Genomic DNA, 20,801 nt, shown 5'->3' with positions numbered 1-20,801 from the left:
CCCGCCTCGGCCTCCCAGAGAGCTAGGATTACAGGCGTGAGCCACCACGCCCGGCCCAGTATGTGCATTTCTATCTTACTATAATCCCTTTTTCCATTCTCATCTCAGTGCATTTCCAAATTAGAGAAGGACACCCTTCTTGTCTTGCACTTTAAAAAAATAGAAGTTTTCACGGTAGATCGATATTTTTAACATCTTTCCTATGGCCAGCAACAATGATAGTCATCTCGTGGGCACGTGTCTGAAGCGGTCGCTGTTTCTATGAAGTCAAAAATCTCATTAAGTGCTTCTACACATTTGGAGGAAATTGAAAAGTGCTCAGAAACTTTCATTATGAAAGCTGATAGCACAGGTGGCAAATCACACTTTGTGGCAGTGTTGGGTACAAGGTGTGCAGGACATTTCACAGGTAAGATGTTTTCACTTTCATTGGTAAAATGCTTACAGGCTAAGTGAAATTTGCCAAAATTAACTGTGCACTGTCTGCCAGATGTGCACATACATGGGCAAACCCTAGTTTGTATTTGGACAAGAGAACAACAATCTTTCACGTTTTCTGCAGCTTCACTAAAATCTTCCTGGAAATCAAGAAGACAATTTAAAACTCCAGTTTTAAGATCAACACACCTAAGAGCTAGCGGGAACCTGCTGTTGCGACGACTTGAGGTGTCACTTTACATACTGCAGAAAGCGCGACTGCTGGTGAGATCAGACAGAAATCAGCTCTGCCGCGAGCGGCCAACACGTCTGTTATCAGAATTCCCTCTCCCTTCCGCTCACACACGGGACTCTCGGTTGCAACTTCTCAATCAGGAAAGGTAACCTTCTCGGTTCACGGTGCGATCAAGGGAACAAGATGATAACGGCGTGCATTCGATGGGTGTGCCCACGCTCATCCAGCGACCACTCTTTCTGACTAAGTACTGCTGTCTCTTTGGAGGTCAAAAACCCCCTTGATTCAGAAGGATGTGTCTGTGTCATCCCAGACTTGGGAAGAAGTCTCCAGTGTGCTTACGTGTCCCCTTCTCTGCATCCTGAGGAGTATGTTGTTTGGCCTCTTTACCTCCCTAATCCAGTTGTGTGTCCTCCCACCCGTCATTAAAATAACACGGTCATTTAGCCTCTTTCACTGATGGCTGGGTCACGCTGGTGCTGGCATCGTCACTGATCTCGTCGTCATTATCTGAGCTCTTAGGAAACACGGTCACAATATTCGCAATGTTAACTGAAACCAGCACGATCTCGACGCGAGGCGCCCAGTGCATCTGCAGCACAGCCCTAGGGAGATGCCGCCGACAGGCACGACCGCAGCACAACTGCCGCCCTTGCAGTGACGTGACGCAGGCGATCTGCTGTGGACAGTCGCAAGTCACGACTGCCAGCATCCGTGGTCAGGGGACACGCGGTGACAGTGACCGTGGGAGGCAGATAATCTATGCCGTTTCCATCTGACACTAAAAACAGTGCTGTTGGTCTCTGCCTTCTGGGCCTCTGTGTGGGTTTTATACGTTTCCACCCAACCTTCTGCGTCCATTGCCAAAACCCAGAACTTTTCGTGTCTGAGATGTCTCAGGATGCAAGGCTTTTAGAGCTAAACCTGGATGGCTGGCCGCCCTCGTGAGGAGGTGGCCCTGAGGCTGGGGTGGGGGCGGTGCTGGCTGCCCACCGGGGTGGGACAGTGTATGCCTTTCCCACACTTCCTCGTCAGGGACCCTGGCTAAGGAGGCAGGCCGAAGACCCTCGGCTCCGAGGGCTGCTGGGGGATTACGTGCACGCAGTATCCAGCCCACACTCGGGGGGATTCAGGTGTCGCCTCGGGAACTGAGCCAGCAAAACCAAAGGCTCCGCCCCCTGGCTCTGCAGTCCTGCTCCCCAAGGGCAAGGTTGGACAGATCACCTCCCTGCCCTCAGGGAGGAAGGAGGGCATGGACCGGAATGGAAGGGCTGTCCAAGGGCTGTCCATGAGGGGAAGCAGGGAACTCCCAGCGGGATGGGGGACCCGCATAATCCAGTCCCATCCAACAGCCTCAGCGGAGGGAGTGGGGAAAGCCAGAATCAGAAACGGTGGCATCTGAGCTGCAGCAGCACTCGGGGGCTGGCATTGAGAGGCAAAGAAGGGAGGCAGTGGCGTCGGACGAGAGTGTGGCCCGAGGAGAGCAAGGCAACTGCCGGGTAGAGGAGTCATGAGTCATGCAGCAGCACAAAGCAGGCAGGTCCCCCAGTGAGCCACCTGCTCCTGCCACGGTCTCCACCCGCAACTCCACTGCCAAGGAAACAGGCCCGAGAGGGCGCGGGCGTGGCCAGGGCGGTGCAGCAGGTCGGCTGAGCGGGGACCGGCCCGCCCCCACCTGCAGCCTGGTGCTTCCCAGCCAGCACCCCACATGGCAGCAGGTCCCCAAGGCAGGCTCGGCACCCTCACTCTGACCGGAGGGGTGGGAACTGCCTGCCGCCTTGTCGCCCAGCCCCTGCCAGCTATGAAATGGGAGCCGAGTTGCCCAAGAGTTAATCACTTTTCTGACGGTTTATTTTATTCATCTTTGGTAACAAATGGCTGAAATCAATTAAACTTGCTTTCCCCTCAGCTGATGAAGTTAATTATGATTTGTTATGGTGTCTGATATGTAAATTATTAGAAAGCAGACTTACGTTGGACCGGCTGCCTCCAGGCGGCACCGGATTAATCATTGTGTAGATGTTGTCACTGGAATTTGTTGAATCTGTAGAACAGTGGAAACCGGCAAGTGGGGTGATTAATTCATTTCTTAATTAAAACAAACTCGTGGCACTTGAACTCATTCTTTTGTATTTTATCACCTAAAATTTCCTCTAAGTACCACCATTTTCTGGCTAATTTGTATTTAATGAAGATTCACAAAGTTTTTAATCACAGAAAATTCAACTGTGAAAACCACTCAACCCCGGCAGCAGGACGCAGCAACGGGAGATTACAGGTTGGAATTCTCGTCTCCCCACCCCAAACCAAATCTGGTCCCCAGACATTGCTTGGGACAACGGGGGGACAGCAAAACCACCACCTGGGCTCGCCCCACCACCACTCCTCCCTTCAATCAAATCGGGGCAAGTGGAACGCTGCGAATGACCCAGGGGCCACCCCGCCAAGTGGATGGGGCAGGAAGGTGAGGCGGGGATGGGCTAGAGGCACATTAACATATGCAGTGGGTCCATGTGGCCCAGTCTGAATGTAGGTCATGCAGCTCATCAAAATGCAGCCGCAGGAAGGGAGCCGGAGCGGGAGCCGAATATCCCGGCGCTGCCAGCTCCACCCCGGCAGCCGCGCAGCGTCCCCGGTGAGGGGAGCTGGAGCTGGGAGGGGGTGGGGGAGGGTCCCCTCCGTCTCCCCAGTTAGCCAGAAGAGTCTCCTTAGGAAATCAGCAAAAACGTTCATATCAGGAGCAGGCACCGTAATTCTCGGGCAGAAATCCAACTACCTCTCACTTTTTATTTTTGGGGTGGGTGAGGATCATATGTTGGATTCCTTCTAGCTGGCTGGTGTGCTATTCTTAGCTGGGAAGAAACATAATTGCGATGCCGTGTGTCTGTGTGTGCGTGTGTGCATATGCCCACGTCTGTGCACACATGCCCTCTTTCGATGAAAGAAAAAGGGAGAAGGGATCTTCTACACAGAGGACCAGAAGCCAAGAGCACCCAAACCCAAGGGTATCGTGCTTAGAATCCTGGCCCCAGCATGCTAGAACCCAAGGCCCCTCTGTGAGTCACCTAGGGAAATGCCGACCCAGGACAGGGTTCTCCCTAAGGAGAGGGAGCCAAGGGCAGTGTGACCCCTTGTTCCCAGACTGCTCTGCTCAGCCCTGTCCTTTATGAAGCAGCGCCTGAGAAGCAGAGAGGAGTGACCTGTCTGAGGCTGCACAGTGGGTTAGTGACACCAGGGGCGCCCTGCCTCCAAATCCCTGGATGCCGTGTGCAGGGGAGGATGCGCTGCTCAGCAAGGAGTGGCTGGGGGGCTGCGGCTCCGCACCCCGGCCCTCTAGGACTCTCTAGCAAGCCCCGCCCCAACAGCAGCTCCCCTCAAGTGCTCTTACCTGCAGGACTGGGCATGATGGGTGTTCCTGGGGGGCCACCACCACCAGGGGGTCCCTGGAGATGAGATAAAAATAGTATCAGACCCCCTCAGTGATGACGCATGTGGGGAGGGCCCCATACGCCTTCCTTCGGCGGCAGTAAGCGCCCAGCCAGGCCAGCCTGCCCTCGCCTCCTGCTCAACCTCCAGTGCTCACTCAGAGCCAAGGCGTTTAAGCTGGAGGGGAACTGAACTTATATTAATATTTCCCCCCTTGCGTTTTTCAAACCCGGAGGCACCTGTGGGTATACGTGTGTCCATGCATGCAGGTGGCACTATAGGCCACCTGGAGAAAACCAGAGGCCCACAGTGGAAGCCAACCGGCCCACTGGTCAGCTCCCCAGGAGGATATCCCACTGCCAGGTCCTGTCTGGGGGTTTCTGGGCCCCCCCAGGCCTGTATAGATGCCTGAGTATTGACAGCGAGTTCCAGCAGTTTGGAACCTCTGCTCTGAGAGGGAAAGAGACACGGACCCCGAGTTCTCTTGCACGCTCAGTCTCACGTGGCTAGACATGCAACGCCCCAAACCCACACACACTTACCACATAGGTACCGGGTGATGAGGAGGAGTATGGAATCTAGAAATGAGATGTGGGGTGCCACGTGTTAGTCACTTCTCTGATAGGCAGTGCCCCTTACCTTCGAAACCCACTTGGGGACACAACCCCCTTTTTCACAGGAAAGGCCTTTTGGGACCATGAGCTGGCTACCTCACCAGTTTCCCTAGGTGGGCCGGGGACAGGACTGAGTCCAGTACTCTCTGCTACGCTGAACTGACCCACAGTCCTGGGAGGGGGCCATGGGACCACGAGAGGCCCTCCAGTTTGGGAGGACAGGGAAGAGAGTCTCACCCAGCCCTCTGCCCTTCTCCAACGGACTGTCTGTGCTGAGCCCCCTGCCCATGCCTTGCTCTGAAGGTTGGGAGGCAGCCGCCGAGGCAGCGGACCCCATACCCAGAGCAGTGCTCTCCCGGCCCAGGTTCGCAGCTTAGACCTTGAGGAGTGGGTAGCACGTTACGCCCAGGCCTCCACCTACACGTGGCCCCGTCCTTGGAGGCACCAGGGGGAATCCTGTACATCTCCTCTCCCGGGGACACCTCCACCCTGCACCCAGAAGCCCTCCCCGACAAACCCCACCCCACCTGCCCTGGGTACTCACTGAGTTAGCACTGTTGGGATTGGGCCAGGGTCTGCCAGCTCCCGGGCCCCTGAGAGAGGGAGAGAGAGATGGAGACAATGAAAAATGTGCCGGAAATTTGAAGGGGTGGAGGTGGCAGGGGCAGGAGAGGGCTGACATCAGTAACAGGAAGTCCTTTGTACCATCCTAGGGCCTCAGAGGCCATGTGGCTTGGGGTAGTAACGGGTAGTTCCATGGGTGGAAATCCATGAACTCCTTTAAATTATATATAAAATTTATAAAATACTTAAAATTATACATACAATATACAAAATTTCCCATGCATGTGCATTTTCCTAGGAAAGGCATCCACAGATTCTCACAAAGGGGTGAAAAACCAGTAAAGCACCAGAGAGCGGTGGCTAATTGTACCGGGGTTCAAATCTTGACTCTGCCACTGAAAGCTGTGTGAGCCTGGGCAAGTTATTCCACCTCTCTGTGCCTCAGCGACCTCATCTGCAATGGGGGATAACAGTAACGACCTCACTGGGTTCTCGTGAAGATTAAGAGAGCTAACGCGTGTAGCACACCTGGAACTGTGCCTGGCACATGTGAACACTGTACTAGGCTGAGCTTTCATCACCAAGGCCACCGACATCCTCATTCTACTGATGAGGAGACTGAGGTCCAGAGAGGTACCAGCAATGACTCTTATCATGAGTCTTCTGGGGTGCTGGCAGAGGGTGGGGAAAGCCACGGCCCCTGAGCCACCGGCCGGGTCGTGTTTGCCTTACATGTTTATCCCGGGCATGGCGGGGCCGAGGGAGTTGGGTGGTGGTCTCATGCCGCTGCCGTAATTCTGCAACGATAACCAAGGGTCAGTCTATGAGAAGGAGAAAGGAACCGGAGAGAGGAGGGAGGAAAAACAAACAGACAGAATATAAGTGACAGGGTTAGTCTGTGAAAAGGATCTGAGAAAAAATAACACATTCTTTCAAAAACGGTGGGGGAGGGTGGGAACCAAGTAGCGGGGACCACAATGACAAGCCAGCACAGAGGGACAGTCACAGCACTGAATGCACTTCAGGGGCTTTGTGGTGATGCTCTCAAAAACATGTGGATGTCGCGCAAGCTGCTCCCATGTCTGGGCTCCCGCCACACTAGCCAGAGGGAACGGACTGTCCGGGACTCCCTCAAGGAGTGGGGAGCAGACCCCGCGGGGAGGCGACGGGCGCGGCTGAGCGGGGAGGGAGGAACCGCTCCTGGGAAGCCTGTCCTGGGGCGGGCCAGGCCCCTTGTGCACAGACACCCCGCCTTGCCCCAGGTGCTGCTGTCCGCCCCCCCGCCAAGTGTGAGCATGGGGGTCCTGCCTCAGGCACAGTGTTGGGGAACAGGAGAAAACCCCACTTTTGCGCTCAGGGGGATCCACTCTGTTTCAGAGAAGAGTCTACACAGAACTCGGAAAGTCCCGTGAGTCCAGGTTCAGCTCAGTACAACCCACTGAGGCAGAATGAGCAGGTCACAGGTACCCGGGCGTCTTACCCGACTCCTCCTGTCACAACCAAGCCAGCACTGCCCTCCCTCCCCTCTTCAGGTGCTACTTTCTTTGCAGGAATAAACGCCTGGCCTTCCTGCTCCCCTTGGCAGGCTCCTGGTGCTCTCCCGTACGCAGCTCACAGGGCAGCGCCCTCCCCGCCCGTCCCTCGGGGCCGAGGGCCCCACCCTAGCCATTCCGCCATGGTGCCCTAGAACCAATCTCCGCCCCCACCTCCCGCCCCACACTAGGCCATGATCATGGCTCCGGGTCCCATTTCCATCTGTCCCACTGGACTCTGAGTGCACTTTGAAGGTGGGGACTGTGTCTTAATGGTCACACGCCCCCTTCCCTCTCTGCAGCGGCTGGCACAGACCGGGTGCTCACTAAGCCGACACTGGAACAGCCAATGAAGGAGTGAAGAAGTGAACGCACAGAAGTAAAGGGAGTGTGGCTGCAGCGTAAGCTCTGCCCTCGTAGGAGACTCTAAAGAAGTGGGTTAGCGGAATTTTGATGGCAAACAACAGCCTGCATTAGATGTCATTTATTGAGCACGTAATATATTTTACATAGAGTCCCTGGTTTGATCCTCTTTTTTTTGAGAGAGAGACAGAGTCTTGCTCTGTTGTCCAGGATAGAGGAGTACAGTGACCCAATCATAGTTCACTACAGCCTCAAACTCCTAGGCTCAAGTGATCCTCCTGCCTCAGCCTCCCAAGTAGCTGGGACTATAGGTATGTGCCACTATGTCCAGCTAATTGCTTTTTAGTTTATGTAGAGATGGGGTCTCACTATGTTGCCCAGGCTGGTCTCAAACTCCTGGCCTCAAGTGATCCTCCCATCTCAACTTCCCAAAGTGGTGGGATTACAGGCATGAGCCATGGTACTCAGTCTCTAGTTTGATCCTTATAACAACTCCACGAGGCTGGTATCATTCACATTTTACAGAATAGGAAACTGAGTATTTGATCTTTACAACAACTCCATGAGGCTGGAATTGTTTCCATTTTACAGAAAGGAAGACTCGAGGTCTGAGGGAGAAAGGTTTGCCTAAAGTCGCAGTCAGCAAACGGCACGGCTAGGCTTAAACCTGGGTCTGCAGGCCCGTGGAGTCTGCACTCTCAGCCGCCCATCTGGTGAGAGGTGGATGGGAAGGGGGCCTGAACAGGAGGAGAGAGAGCTAGAGCCGACAAACTCAGAGCCAACACTGGGCTACGGCGAGGTCTTCATCCAGGGACCATCTCCTAAATACCATCCCTTGAGGCCACCTGCCCTGCTTGGTCAGCCACAGGGGGGCTGGAATCGAGAATGCCAGACAGGATGCAGACAATGATAGGAGCAATACCAAGCTGGCTGGCAAGGAGCAAGACACGCAGTCAGAGGGGGCAGGGGAGGGTGGGCTGCAGAAGCCCATGGCGCCAGCCCTCACAAATCCTCACGTCACCCTGTGCCTGCTCAGGGTGAGCCCTATGGGGCAGGAAGACACGGGCGCCGGCCTTCAAGCAAACAGTGGCTGTCCTGGGGGCATGTGCGAGGGCCAAGCCCACTTTACAGATAGATGCCACAGGGTCATGAGCAGAGGCTGTGAGGTCAGAACACAGGAGGGCTGGCCTTGGCCTGGCCATCTGATGGTGACTTTGGGCAAATTATACAAACAATAGTAATGCTTACTCCATGCCAGGCCATGCTACATCACCTACATATAATTATCTCGACAATCCCATTACTCTCCCCACTTTAGAGATTAGAAAAGTGAGGTAGAGAAGTAAAGTGACGGCCCCGTCACAGGGCTCTGTGTGGCTGAGCCGGGGCTGAAACCCTGCAGCCTGGCTCTGGTTTTAGAACCACACCCCCCTCTGCTGCGCTGCCTTGTCTGTAAGATGGGGACAAAGAGCTCCCTATGTTTCCAACCTTACAGGGCCTGATGCGCATCAAACGCAACGACAGTTCCAAAGTGCTCTGCAGGCCCGAGGAGGTGTGCACTGATTCGGGCACAGCAGCAGCAGAACGCACAGCAAAGCCCACGTGCTGCCGTAGCGTCACAGGACCTCTGGTCTTAAAGGGCCCTTTCTATCCCCTCTCCCAGTCTCAGCCTCACCCCCTCTCCTGCAGAACAGGGAGCTCAGCACCTCCCCAGGCAGCCTGCTCTCCACTGTGGTCAGCCTGGCCGATCACAAAGGTCTCCCAGATAGACTGAGCTCTCTTCCTGGGACCACAGCTGCCTCTCCCACCCAGGAGAAAAGCCTGCACAAGAGTGGAAGCCCAGGACGCCGCAGCACACAGAGCGCAGTGAGAGGACAGATGGACACTCGCTCCAGAAAGACATCTGGACACGCAGTGTGCAGCTGCTGGCCGGGAGGCTCTGGGTGCACCGTCTAACCCTACCCAGCCTCCAGGAGCCTCCTGAACGGTCGGCATGGCAGCTTCCCTGGAGGGACACTCACAGCTTGTCATTTCACAGATGGCAACTTGGAGGCTCAGAGAGCCGGAGACTTGCCCAGGGCCACACAGTAAGTCAGCAGTGACGATCAGGCTGAAACAGTTTGCAGGGGAAGTGTTCACATCAGAAACATCAGCCTCAGAAGCATGATTTCAGAGACTCAGCAGAAACGGGTTCCGTCTCCGCCAGCTCCTGCCTGCCCACAGCACTGGGTTGCTAGAGCTGAAGATGGTGAAGCTGTACAAGGTGTGGTCACTAACCAGACGCCCCCCTTCACCCGCCTCAGCACCGCTGCACGGGGGGAGGAGCCCCGGTGCAGCCGCGGGCCCGCCACATTCAAAGGGGTCTGTCTTCCCCATCTTCACGCGAGGTGCACATCTCACAGCTGCTGCTTCACCCCACCCTTCGATGAGTCCCTCAGGTTGTCGCCTGGCACCTATTTTGCAGAGGAGGGGCTGGAGGCCCAACCTGGTGGAGGCGTAGGCGGAGCCATGCTTTCCAGCTCCAAGTTCTGAGCTCGGCCCTCTCCCGTCCACTGGGAGTGACCAGGGCAGCACCCTCGGGGGACAGAAAGGGCCTGGGGAATGGGGAGTCTGCCCTCTCCTTATCCCCAGCCTTGGAGTCCAAAACTTCCAGGCTCTGCTGTGCCCAAGATAACCCCTGATGCCCACTCCCTGGCTGGCCCTCGACCCTGCAATCCATGCCACACCCCAACCCTGCCCAGGCCCAGTGCTGTGCCAACTCCAGGCCTTCCTGTGCCCAGTGATGGGCTGGTGGGGACGTGCAGGTTGCTTTGAGGGAGGCTTGGCTGTGAGACTTAACACCGTTCCCTGCCTAGAGGGGTATGGGAGACATGGGCAAAGCACCTTAGGGTTTCCATATTGATAAAATAGATGTTTCAGAGCCTGTGATGATGGCGAGGGTGGGTCAGCTGACCGTACCATATCCCTGGGCTACCACCTCCCTCCTCCCCCCGGGGACCCTCCCAGGGGCCTAAGGCCGCTCCACCCTTTGTACTCTGCTCAGGTGAGGCCCTTTCCCTCAAGACCACGTGCTCTGGGACCCTCACCTCTCTCAAGTGTGCCAAAGAGTGTGCTGGACTGCTGGCTAGGAGCACCACCGTGATGAGATACTCACTAAGCCAGGAGGAAGTCCTAAACTTCCAGAACATTCTGCTCTCAGTCTGATAACATCCATTTTCAGCTTTTAGAACCTCAGTACTGCTAGAGGCTTAACAAACTGTTAATGACTTCGCCAGAAAAAAAGAAGAAACCCAAAGCAATGACCAAATCCAAGCAACTAGAGATGTGAACCCTGGTTTTAAGCCCCCGAAACTGGAAACCACAAACTGCTTCCTGAGGGAGTGACCCGGTGTCAGCTTCACACCACAAACTTGGCCTTCTCCTTCCAGCAACCCAACAGGGCAGGTGCTGTTCGCGTTCCCATTTTACAGATGCAGCTGCTGAGCTCCCAAGGACCACGGGGTGGGTAGTGGGATCAGATTTTCCCTCCCTCGGTTTCCACCTCCTGAATTACCCAGACCCCCCGTGACATCCTGAAAATCCAAGACCACTGCTGGCTTCTATAGCAGTAACATGGGACTGCCATGGGGCTCGGGCTGAGGGGCCGCTCTGCTTGCAGACCCTGCCCCGCATCCCCCTGCAGGCAGCCAGGCAGGGTCAGCTCAAGACCACCAGCAGGAAGGGGCCGCTCTGGCAGCTTAAAAGGAGCTGGTGAAAACACGAACTTCAGGGGATTTGAAGAAAGGAAGAAACAGAATACCAGAGCTGCGATTGCTGCGGGCTTGTTTCCTTTCAGGATTATGGGCTGCAGAGGACAGGGACCGCCCTAGCATCTTTCAATACCACAGATGCTCCAAGCACCTCAGAGGAGACAGCGGCGGGCTGGGTTTGCTGTGAACACAGTCCCAGGATGGAGCAGGACTGTGGGGCTGTGGGGCAGACCCTGTCCCTATGAAAGGGAGCGAGCGTGTCGGGGGTGAGGGGTACTACTCCACCCCCAGAGGGCCCAGAAACTGTAGAGAGGACCCAGAAAATCCCAAACACCGACCAGCAAAGAATGGGGAGACCAGCACAGCAGACCCCCAGGCAGGGCAGACAAGGGAGGGAACAAAACCCTCCTGCTCTCAAACCGCGGACCCCCCCGCCCCCCCCCACACTTATTCAGACTTCTAGTTTCTTTCAGAAAAAGGTCTGGAGAATTCCCAAGAAGGGTGCAACACAGCAAACTCTCTGCTGTCCTTACCACAGGAAAGAGCCACATGCAAATGCTCAGAGGGTGGCAGCAACCGTGAGAAGGTTCTGGAGCAGAACAGCCCATCAGCCCCTTGCCTGGATGGTCCTTCCCTGGGGGGTGTGGGGCTGGGTCACGAGGAGTGACTGCTTTGCCGTAATTGTAAAGAGGTGTAAAAGGACACTTGAAATAATTTCTTCCAGAGGTTTCTACACTGCCCTTTTTGGCAATGGAGTCCCAGGCAAGAGAGCCTAGCAGATGACGCTGGCTAAGGCTATGGGCTGAGTGGTGCTGGGGGCCTGGCCCCCCCTGAGAATCACAGAACCAGACTCACCGTTCATTTGGCACGTGAGGAAACTGAGGCCTGCTGGGGCCCACAGAGGTCAAAGTGACTCTTCCAAGGACAAATGGTGACAAGTCGCAGGTAGAGCTAGGACCACAACTCACTTGCCCCGCCTCTGCGTCACAACAGACTGCGGCTCTTGATCCCCTCGAGTCTACGCCACCCAGGGAGGGAGGCGGCTTTGGGAGTCCCGGAGCCCCACACCACGTTTCAAAGTCCTCAAACCCCATGCTGGGACATCCCACCCAGGAAGAATCTGCCAACTAGAAGGTCCCCCCAGAAGACCCCATTCCCTGGCTCCTGGGGGCCCCTCAACTCTGCCTGCTAAGGTAAGGCCGGCCCACCGTGGGCGCAGAGGGGAGATGGGGATGGGGAGATGCCCTTCCTCTCACCCCTTCAGCTGGGAGACGGGGAAGACAGACTGTGGCGAGAGGAGAGAAGGCGGGGGCACACAGAGAGATGGCCAGGGAGACAGACGGACAAGATAGGTGGTCGGTTACCTGTGGGCCAGGACCCATGGGCCCCATGCCTCGGGGAGGGTTCATTCTCTGCATGGATCCTCCCATGTTGGGGTGGCCTGTGAGACAGAGGAAGTGAGTCATGGGGTGGCAGGAGTAGAGGGAGGAGGAGCCCCTGCTGACACCCAGGCCACCCCAGCCCCACCCGCCCTCCCTACCTTGTTGTCGTGTGGGGTCCATGGAATTGGGCAGCAATGGCTGTGTCCCAGGAACTCCTCCCGGAGGCTGAAAGAGACATGGATACGAGCTGAGTAGCTGCCCCCCGAGGTGGAGGACGGAAGCAGAGGCAGCTGCCTGTCTCACTTAGTTCCCTCTGGCCGCCTGGGGCCACTCCTATTGCCTGGCCACCCTGGCTGCAGCCGTCAGCTGTCAGCTCGAGCTGGGGGCTTCTTCTGTGGGAGAGGAGCCACCGCCCCACCCTGCTGCCTTGGTGGGTCTGTGTGCCTATCAGAGCAGGAGCATTCTCTGGGCCCCACTCTGGCTGCACCACCCACCGCACTCCCCTCAGAGGCAGCAGTGCCCCTCCCTCCTGTCCGCCCAAACCTCAGCCAGTGCCGTTAAAGCCAAACCCCACCTTCCCTTTTTTCTCATGGAGACAGACTCATTTTATCTCCACCTCCCAATTACAGGGATCAAGAGACCCATTAGCTAAAATCCTATTGGCGTGGGAAGCCCTTTTTAAAGGGGAGCAGGGGATGAGGGGGCCACTGTGATTTAGAAGGGGAAACTGAGTTCTAGAGGCCCACGGGCGCTCAGCCACGTCAGCAGGGCCAGAAGAGCGCCCAGGGCACTCCCCGCCAGCTTCCACCAGGTGGGATGCCACCTTCCGGCCAGAGGAGCAAGGGGATGCCTCCAGAGCCCCGTGCAAGTGGCGGACGCTGGTGCGATTACTGCTAAGGAGGTGAGGACAGGGTGCCACGGGTTTCCTGGGCAAGCGCTTGGCACACCTGCTGTGAAAACCTATAAGTGATTTATTTGGGACTGAAGTTATTTCATCTGCGACTCGAAGAGACAGAGTAATGGACACCGAGGGGAGTTTGCTTCTAAGGCCCCAACCCTAGGACTAAACGTGAGCTCTGGTGGAAAAGCCTCTGGTGACAGCCGGTCATCTTTCCCGTCTGTCGCTGCCAGAGTTACTCGAAGGCTGGACACCTGTGACAGGGGGGCCGGTGCATCCCCAGGCCCCAAGCCCTGGCTGTGCTGTTGTAAGGACGGCTGAGTGGGAAGCTCTGCCTTGGGCCCAAAGTGAACAAGGTGGCAAGTGAAGGACAAACTCTCAGTTTCCCCTAGCTTTGGGATGGCAGTCGGGGCAGGCTTGCCTGGGGGCCCCCCCCACACACACAAGCCCGGGGAGTACCTGACGTTCACCAAGTAGCACTGGGCACCTGCTGCTGCCACCCGCCTGGGTTGCTTAGCGTCTGACTTCCAATCCCTGGGTTTTAGTTGTTCTGACTTCTTTCTCCTGGCCCTGTTTCTTGGCCCTGGGTTCCTGAGCTCTGTATCATTTGGCTGGTCTGTGTCTGCCCACTGAGGGATCGGGGTTTTTATAGAGTCTGGATCCAGGAAGGCCTGCCTCCGACTGGGGGGATGGACTGGGGGGATGTTGAGGTGGCTGGGCACCTCCAGGGTCACGAATCAGCCAGAGCAGGACCACCCCCGTCCAACCCGTGGGGGCTGGGCAATCACTCCCTCTGTAGGAAGCCCAACGTTGACCACCAGTTCTCGCAGAAAGCTCCTCCTTGGTTTCCCCTAACCCTGCTGTGTGCCACAACTCCAGGAGCAAAGCTGGGCTGTCCAGAGGCTCAGAGGGGGCCTAAGAGTGACTTCGTTCACTAGAGTGACCCCTGAGATAGGGACAGGACAGTCTGGGCCTCCTCTACAAGGGAAGGAAGGGGCGCAATGACCAAGGAAAAGGGGTCTTGCATTGAGAAGGCTGAAGCCCTCAAACACAAGGAAGAAAAACAATGGCTTGCAGATGGGGCTATAAGCACACTGCGCACACCCCTAGGGCCTGCGAGGAGAGGATCCCCTGGGGCTGCCGCACAGGCTCCTGGAAGTAGGCCAGCTCTTCTCCTACAGCACCGTGGGGCAAGGCACAGGAAGCATCTGTCCAGGAAACGGATGAATCCCAGCTGCACCTGCATATTCACTCACCTGCCTGGCCAGGCGGGAACTCCACTGACCCATGCATGGAGTGGGTGTGTGTGGGGGGCTCTCTGACAACCTCAGATTCCAGCCCCTTCTCCCCTGAACCTAGCTGAACTCCAGTGTTCACCACCCACTCAGCCGCCATTGCTTGGGAAAAAAAGGAACACTCCATATACAGCTCCAAACCTCTAGCCAGGGAGGCAGGTGGGAGGGAGGCTGGCCTAGCAAGACTTTGAGGCCACGTTACTACCTTCAGCTTCTTGTTTCCCAAGCACCCTTTTCATCCCCCTCACCTAGGAGGCAAGTCCTCCTGTCTCTGTCCCCTCACGTGTCACAGGAGAGAGCCCAGCTAATTCGGTGCACAGGGGCTTCTGTTCAATTGTCAGCCCCAACTTTGGCGCTCTCCAAGAAACCCATAGGGGCAATACCTGTGCAAGGGGCACATCTCTCTTTGGAGGATAAAAATTTCTTGAGTTCACAGGAAACTGGATTTCTGATGGGGGCGAGCAGGGAGGTTGGGAAACTGGTTTGTCACGCAAGGGGTAAATGATGGATTTATCCTCCATTCGCTCTCTTGGGTGCTTGCGCATGTTTGATTGCTAAATAGAAATAAACACACTCCTTCTCCATGTTCCTTAATTGCTGGAGGAAGGGGCCACAATTATGATAAGGAAGTAACTGCTCTCTCCCTGTCGGAGGCCACTTTGGACCACGGAGTGCCCAGGGAGCACCGCTGGTGGGGCCCGTGTGTGCAAAGGAGACCCACTTGGGTGCAGGGTTAAAGATAACGCAGGCGGCACCTTGCAACTGTGGGGGCTGAGAGAACGGGGTGGGGCAGAGCATGTTCAGTCCAGGCCACAACCAGGACCAGGACAAGCTCCAGCCCAGCTCAGCCCACTGTGAGATTCTGGAAAGTCAGGCCTCCATTCCCTCCTCTGTGACATATCCAAGAGTCCCTTCTTGCTCAAAAACCTGGCTCTCTAATTCTTCTTGTTCAAATTTGCCCCCTTCATGTCAGAGAAAATAGGAAACAAAGAACTTCTGGACGAAAAAAAAAATGTGGACCCCTAATAGGCAAATGCACATTAGAACTGGAGGCCTGGTCTTGAGTGGACATCTCCCCATTGTCCCTGCATCGTCTCACCTGGGGGCTTTCCTGCAGCCTTGAGGACAGAAAGAATCGCACCCGATAATGCCAATCTCATTGTGACCAAACCCCCAGCTCCCAAGGCAACAAGGGCTGTCTGCACTGGCATTGCTGTCAGATTTCTGGAAGGGCTTTTGCAAAGTCATGGAAAAAATTCTGTTAAAAAAATATCTTGGCATGAAAAGAAATTTCCCTGATGTTTCTTTATAGTTTCTTTTAAGTCTGGCTATCCTCGAAAGAGGTGTCTGTTTATCTTCACCTCTCCTCCCCGCCCTGGATGGGCTAAACCAGGGAGGGCGGCAGGGGGCCGATTTCTCCAGACTCCCCAGAATTGCCCACCTCAGGGGCCAGTGTGGGCACAGGACCCCAGGGTGAGATGCCCTCCCCATAAGCAGACCATTTTCCTCATTACATGAACAAATCCTTCCTTGTTCTGAGCTGGGTCTGGGAAGCCTAAAAACTCACAAAAGTCCTGCTCGGCTGCATTCGGGCTCCTGATCTAAGCATTCCTATGGGCTGTTTCGCCCCCTAATAGCAGGATTCTACCTACCGGCCTTGGCTATTCTCGAAGTTTCCAGGGAAAAATGCACGTTGTCAATTAACTTCATAAAGGAGGAAAACCCTCTTCCAAGGAGGGGCCGGGAGGGAGCAGTATTACCACTTTCCCTAGAATAGCGGAAACCCTGCGACCCCACCCTCACTGCGTCTGCTACCACCCTCTGAAATCCGGCACGGCTGCCCAAATCCATCAGGAAAGGCCATGAAATGCTGTACCATGGCACACAGGGGACACAGGGCCCTCCTTGGGGAATTGCTGGTAATACCCCCCGTGTTGACAACTGCCCCTCCATCCTTCAACCCTGCCCCCAAATTTTTATGAGAGTCAAAGTTCACCTAGGGCCAAGGATGTCTGCGGGAGGGGAGAGAAAACATGAAAAAGTACAGTACCTGGTTTCCCATTCTGATCGGGGGCCTGGGGCCGCCTGCGTATCGCGGTGACATAAAAGGCTGCAATTACAGGGAGTTAGTTCAATGACAGCCTGCTCTACTGCACAGTGACAAACACAAATGCTCTCCACTCCACTAGTATCTTTTAAGCTCTTTTTCTCCCGGTAGCCTCTTCCCTCCGGGCAAAACTTCTTTGGGCAGAGGGAACAGGTGCACACAACTGTGTCTCCCAACTCCACGTTTGTTCGCAGAGATCTACTTTGGGTGGAGGGGCAGCGGCTGGGACTGTGCACAAGACGCAGAAGAACAGTCAAATTGGTGCAGGGCAAAGGACGAAACCCGCTCTCGGTAAGGGCAAATAAAAGAGTAAGGAAAAGGACTTACACGTAACCTCGTAAGGGTCTGCAGACAAGGCTGGACATGCGCACACGCGCACACGCGCACACAAACCACGGACACAGAGGGGTGGGAGGGGAGCGAGGGCTGAAGGGGGGAACACAATGGAAACAGTACGGAGACAGCGGGTTCCCTAACTCAGCGCGGGGGAACGGGCAGGAAAGCTTTCTCGGCAGCAGGAGCGCACAAAGAAAAGGCTAGGGGTGCAGCTTCGGTTACAAACGATGGTTAACCAAACTCAAAATCCAAACCAAAAGTGAGAGAGGAAAAAACAAAAACGCAAAGGCCGCTGACAAGGTCACAGAAATATTTTTTTCTTTTCTTTTGGTTTCATATCCAAGCCAGGTGTGATGTCCAAGGAATGAAGGCTATCTTTAGAGGGGGGAAAAATCTTTTTTAAAATCTAATTTTGTCAATAACGACTCAAAGGCAATGGCTAGAGCACGTTTTTTGATTTTTGTTTTTCCTCTGCTGGCTCTCTGCTTCCTCCGTGCCCCGCGCCCCCCGGCGGGCGGGCCAGCCACGGCGCGTTTACCTGACTGTGGGGTCCCATCATGCTGCTAGGATTGTGAGGTGGAGGCTGTGCGTGCGGCGAGGGCTGTGACCCCGGAGGACCCTGTGAGGCCAGACAGTAGAGGCAGGTTACAGATCACAGCACATGGAGAAGCGCAGAAGAAGCTTAAAAGAACAAAAATTAAACCAAAACGAAGGGCGGGCGGCGGGCGTGCGGGCGCTGGCTGGCAGGGAGGTGGCGGGGCTGCTGCCGAGGTCGCCGGCTCAGTGGCTCAGTGGCGTAAGACGGCGAGCACGAGCGAGGGAAGCTGAGAACACATTCACAGGGGTTGGAAAGAACAAAACTGAAATGAAGCACCTCTGTCAAAGCACACAGGAGCACGGTCCTGGACACAGTCCACCGTGTGAGCGGAGTTTGCCATGTTAAATACGTTGGCTGAGACAGGCTCAGAGAACACAGGGACACACAGAAACGGGGCGCTCGACGCCTCCCAGACCCAAACGTAGAGCGAGTAAGTGCCGCCTGCAGGGGGTGTCGGGGAACCAGGAAAGGTCCTTGCCCTCGAGGAGCTCACGGTCTGGGGGGACAGACAAGTGGGTGAGGGTAACTCAAGGCAGGATTAGTGCCTTCTCAGTGCAGGCGGCCCGGGGCCCCACAATGCACTTGCCTTGTGAGGTGGGGGTTCTCACTCCGATTTTTTACCGATGAGGAAACTGAGTCTCAAGGGACTAAGGGACCTGGCTATGGCCACACAACTGGCAGAGCCAGGAGGAGAAGCCCAACGGGCCCAAGGCCCCCCTCATCCCTGCGGCCCAGGGGGGAAGGGGGTAGGGCAGGAGACCCGACTGCTGGGTGGGGAGGTGTGTGGAGGGGCTGGGCCTTCCCCAGCAGTCAGCAGTGAGCCACCCCTGTTCCAAGCTGACCCCCAAAGCCCTGGGCTGTGCTGACCTCGACTTTCCCAAGAAGAGATGAGCAGGTGAAAACCCTTAGGTGGGTGGTGAAATCAATTTAGTGAGTTGTAACCATTATTTTTTTTTAAACCCGAATCGATTAAAAAAAGAATAGAAACTATCAGAGACCTTTGTGTATTTTAAGGCAGATATTGTTCATGGACCTCTCCTCCATGTGTAAACATAATGCGTGTGTGTGTAGACTGGGTCACAATGCCAAAGGCATTTCCCACTGCGGGTCAGAGAGCAGAGCGAGGAGCCTGCCTTGGACGCACCTGCGGCCCACCCTGGTCACTCGAGTGGATGCCGCTGCGGGGGACCAGGAGCCAGGCCCCAACGCACTCTTCTCTACTCAAGATGGTGCCGTGATCCTTGGAAGTTGCTTTTGAGAAAAATTCAAAACACGCATGAGAGATGGATGTGGTTAAATTTAAAAGAGAGAGGGAGATACACAGGTAGGGTTTCCCCCTCAGTCTCTTCCCTCGGGGCCAGGCCACCAGCACCTGCTCCAGGAGGCCCAGCGCAGAGCTGGGGGAGGCGGAGGCGTGCACGTACAGAGAAGGTGTGTGCACGGAACGTCGCAGGGGCCTGTGCGGGAAACTGAGGGAGCCACTGACGACAGGCCTGGAGTTTCTCGGCCGAGCGAGGGGCTGCTCACTTCCGGAAAGCTCTGAGGAGCAGATGTTCCCCTACCTGCCATGCTACTCATTTCAACAAGTGTGTGTCTTTCTAGCGGCTGCCAGCAACGGCACGGTTTGTTACCATGAGCAATTTTCTTAATTAACAGACATTAATTAGCCATTTAGCAATTTTGCAAGCATTTGTTTAGCGGCTTTCCTAAACATGAATACCACTGTGATAATGGCACTGATTAGAGGGTCCCCTAATTAACAGTACAGGGAAGGAAAATTGAAATCACATAAATTAAAAAGGGAGGGGAAGTTAATGAAGGCGGGACATATTTGCACCTGCAAGTCTTTTGTACCACGAAACTTGGGTGTAATGTAAACAAAACAAGATAATTTGAAGCCAACTCCCAAAGAAAGAAATATAAAAGAACGGAGGAGGAAGGTTCCAGGGTGAGGGTCCAGTTGCCAAGAGGGGGCAAAAGGCCTTCTGTCGGCTCCTCGGCTCTTGGCAAGAAGGGAGCGCCCTCTCCCTCTGTCCGCGATAAACCAGTGCCTCCTCAGGGCCAGCGGCGTGGCTCTGGGCTCCCTCACACCTGTGCGCCCAGCGGCAGCGGCGGTCAGCGGCAGCCGACACGCTGCCTGGTTAGAGAAAACACAAGCACAGCACCCGAGAGCGTCTGGCCCACAGCGGGGCCTCCGTCGACAGCCATCTCTGCAAAGGGCCAACACTCAGACCAGGGCCTGGAAGATCGCGGCTGCCGGGGTCTGGGACTCCTCCCCAAGAGGTCCCCTGAGGTTCAGAGGGCAAGGCTGGTGTGTGTGCCTCCATGGAAGCTCCCCATGGGACTCAGTGGCCGGTCCCTGAACGAGCAGAGCTCGCTCTTGACACATGCCCACGAGCAGCCGGCCCAGCCCCGACAACCTCTCTGGCCTGTGGGAGCGGAGGGGAGCGGAGGGGAGCGGGCTGTTAAAGGTGAGAGAGGGAATGCAGCTCCGGAGTCTCCTCTGGCTTGGAACTGGGGTGTGGAAAAATGAGAACCAGGGAATTCGGGCTCGAGCCAGCCAGTCGCCCAGAGAGAAAATCCCACCACCATGTTGACAGAGGCAAGGAAGCTCACACCCACCGCGAAGCTCCTCTCCCACCCTGTCAGGTGTTGACCAGGCTCTGCTGACGTACCTCCCAGCACAGCTGCCAGCGCCACGGGAGCTCTGTGGGCTGGGAAGCTTTCTTTCCAAAGAGCCAAACACCTGCCATTTCCCAGTGGGTCACCCACGTTCACACAAAGCACCTCTGCGTCCCTGCTATCTCCACTTAGCCTAGAGCTCTGTCACTACATTCTGTGTCTGTGCTGCGTCCCTAAGACCATACGGCACCAAGGCGGGAACCCTGCACAGAGCACGGAGCCATCTTTGGGGGAACATTTGCTTCTGCAAAAATGACAGCCAAGTCGCCCGTCTCCGTGAGGAGGCAAGGGCTCTGCTGCCCTGTGTTTCATTAGGCCACAAAGAGTGGTCGCGTCTTCCTTCCCAGCCTGCGCTTTCAGCAAGAGACCTACAGGTAGGTTTAAAGAATTGGACTTTATGGTCCAATTCTTCACTCACTGAGGCAAAAGGCTACATAGGAGGCAGACAGACAAAAAAAAGATCTTGTTTGAGCACTCTGGCCTTGTAGGGCCAGGGGCCTCTCTTCCCCCAAGTCTGAGCAGATGCAGCCAGCAGGCAGAGGGGCCGCGGTGGACGGAGAGGAGGAGGGAGTCTCACAGCTG

At 55.7% G+C, this 20,801-nt stretch overlaps 1 protein-coding gene across 2 annotated transcripts in view; it reads right to left on the bottom strand.

Annotated features, from left to right (window-relative positions):
* Positions 1 to 20,801, bottom strand: part of SSBP3 (single stranded DNA binding protein 3) — a 156,326-nt gene that overhangs the window by 7,469 nt on the left and 128,056 nt on the right. The window contains exons 6-14 of one of the 2 annotated variants that reach the window (XM_012639441.1): positions 17,478 to 17,558; positions 16,547 to 16,606; positions 12,462 to 12,528; positions 12,286 to 12,362; positions 6,010 to 6,074; positions 5,258 to 5,306; positions 4,642 to 4,677; positions 4,062 to 4,116; positions 2,647 to 2,717 (exon numbers count right to left, since the gene is read on the bottom strand). In XM_012639441.1, the coding sequence (XP_012494895.1) occupies positions 2,647 to 2,717; positions 4,062 to 4,116; positions 4,642 to 4,677; positions 5,258 to 5,306; positions 6,010 to 6,074; positions 12,286 to 12,362; positions 12,462 to 12,528; positions 16,547 to 16,606; positions 17,478 to 17,558 (561 nt within the window). The remainder of the gene's footprint in view (positions 1 to 2,646; positions 2,718 to 4,061; positions 4,117 to 4,641; positions 4,678 to 5,257; positions 5,307 to 6,009; positions 6,075 to 12,285; positions 12,363 to 12,461; positions 12,529 to 16,546; positions 16,607 to 17,477; positions 17,559 to 20,801) is intronic. The other variant, XM_012639442.1, reaches the window with a different exon arrangement.

The sequence above is a fragment of the Propithecus coquereli genome, unplaced genomic scaffold (assembly GCF_000956105.1).
Source record: "Propithecus coquereli isolate 6110/MARCELLA unplaced genomic scaffold, Pcoq_1.0 Scaffold14, whole genome shotgun sequence".
Taxonomy (NCBI): Eukaryota; Metazoa; Chordata; class Mammalia; order Primates; family Indriidae; genus Propithecus; species Propithecus coquereli.
This window is presented reverse-complemented; position numbering and strand designations above follow the sequence as displayed.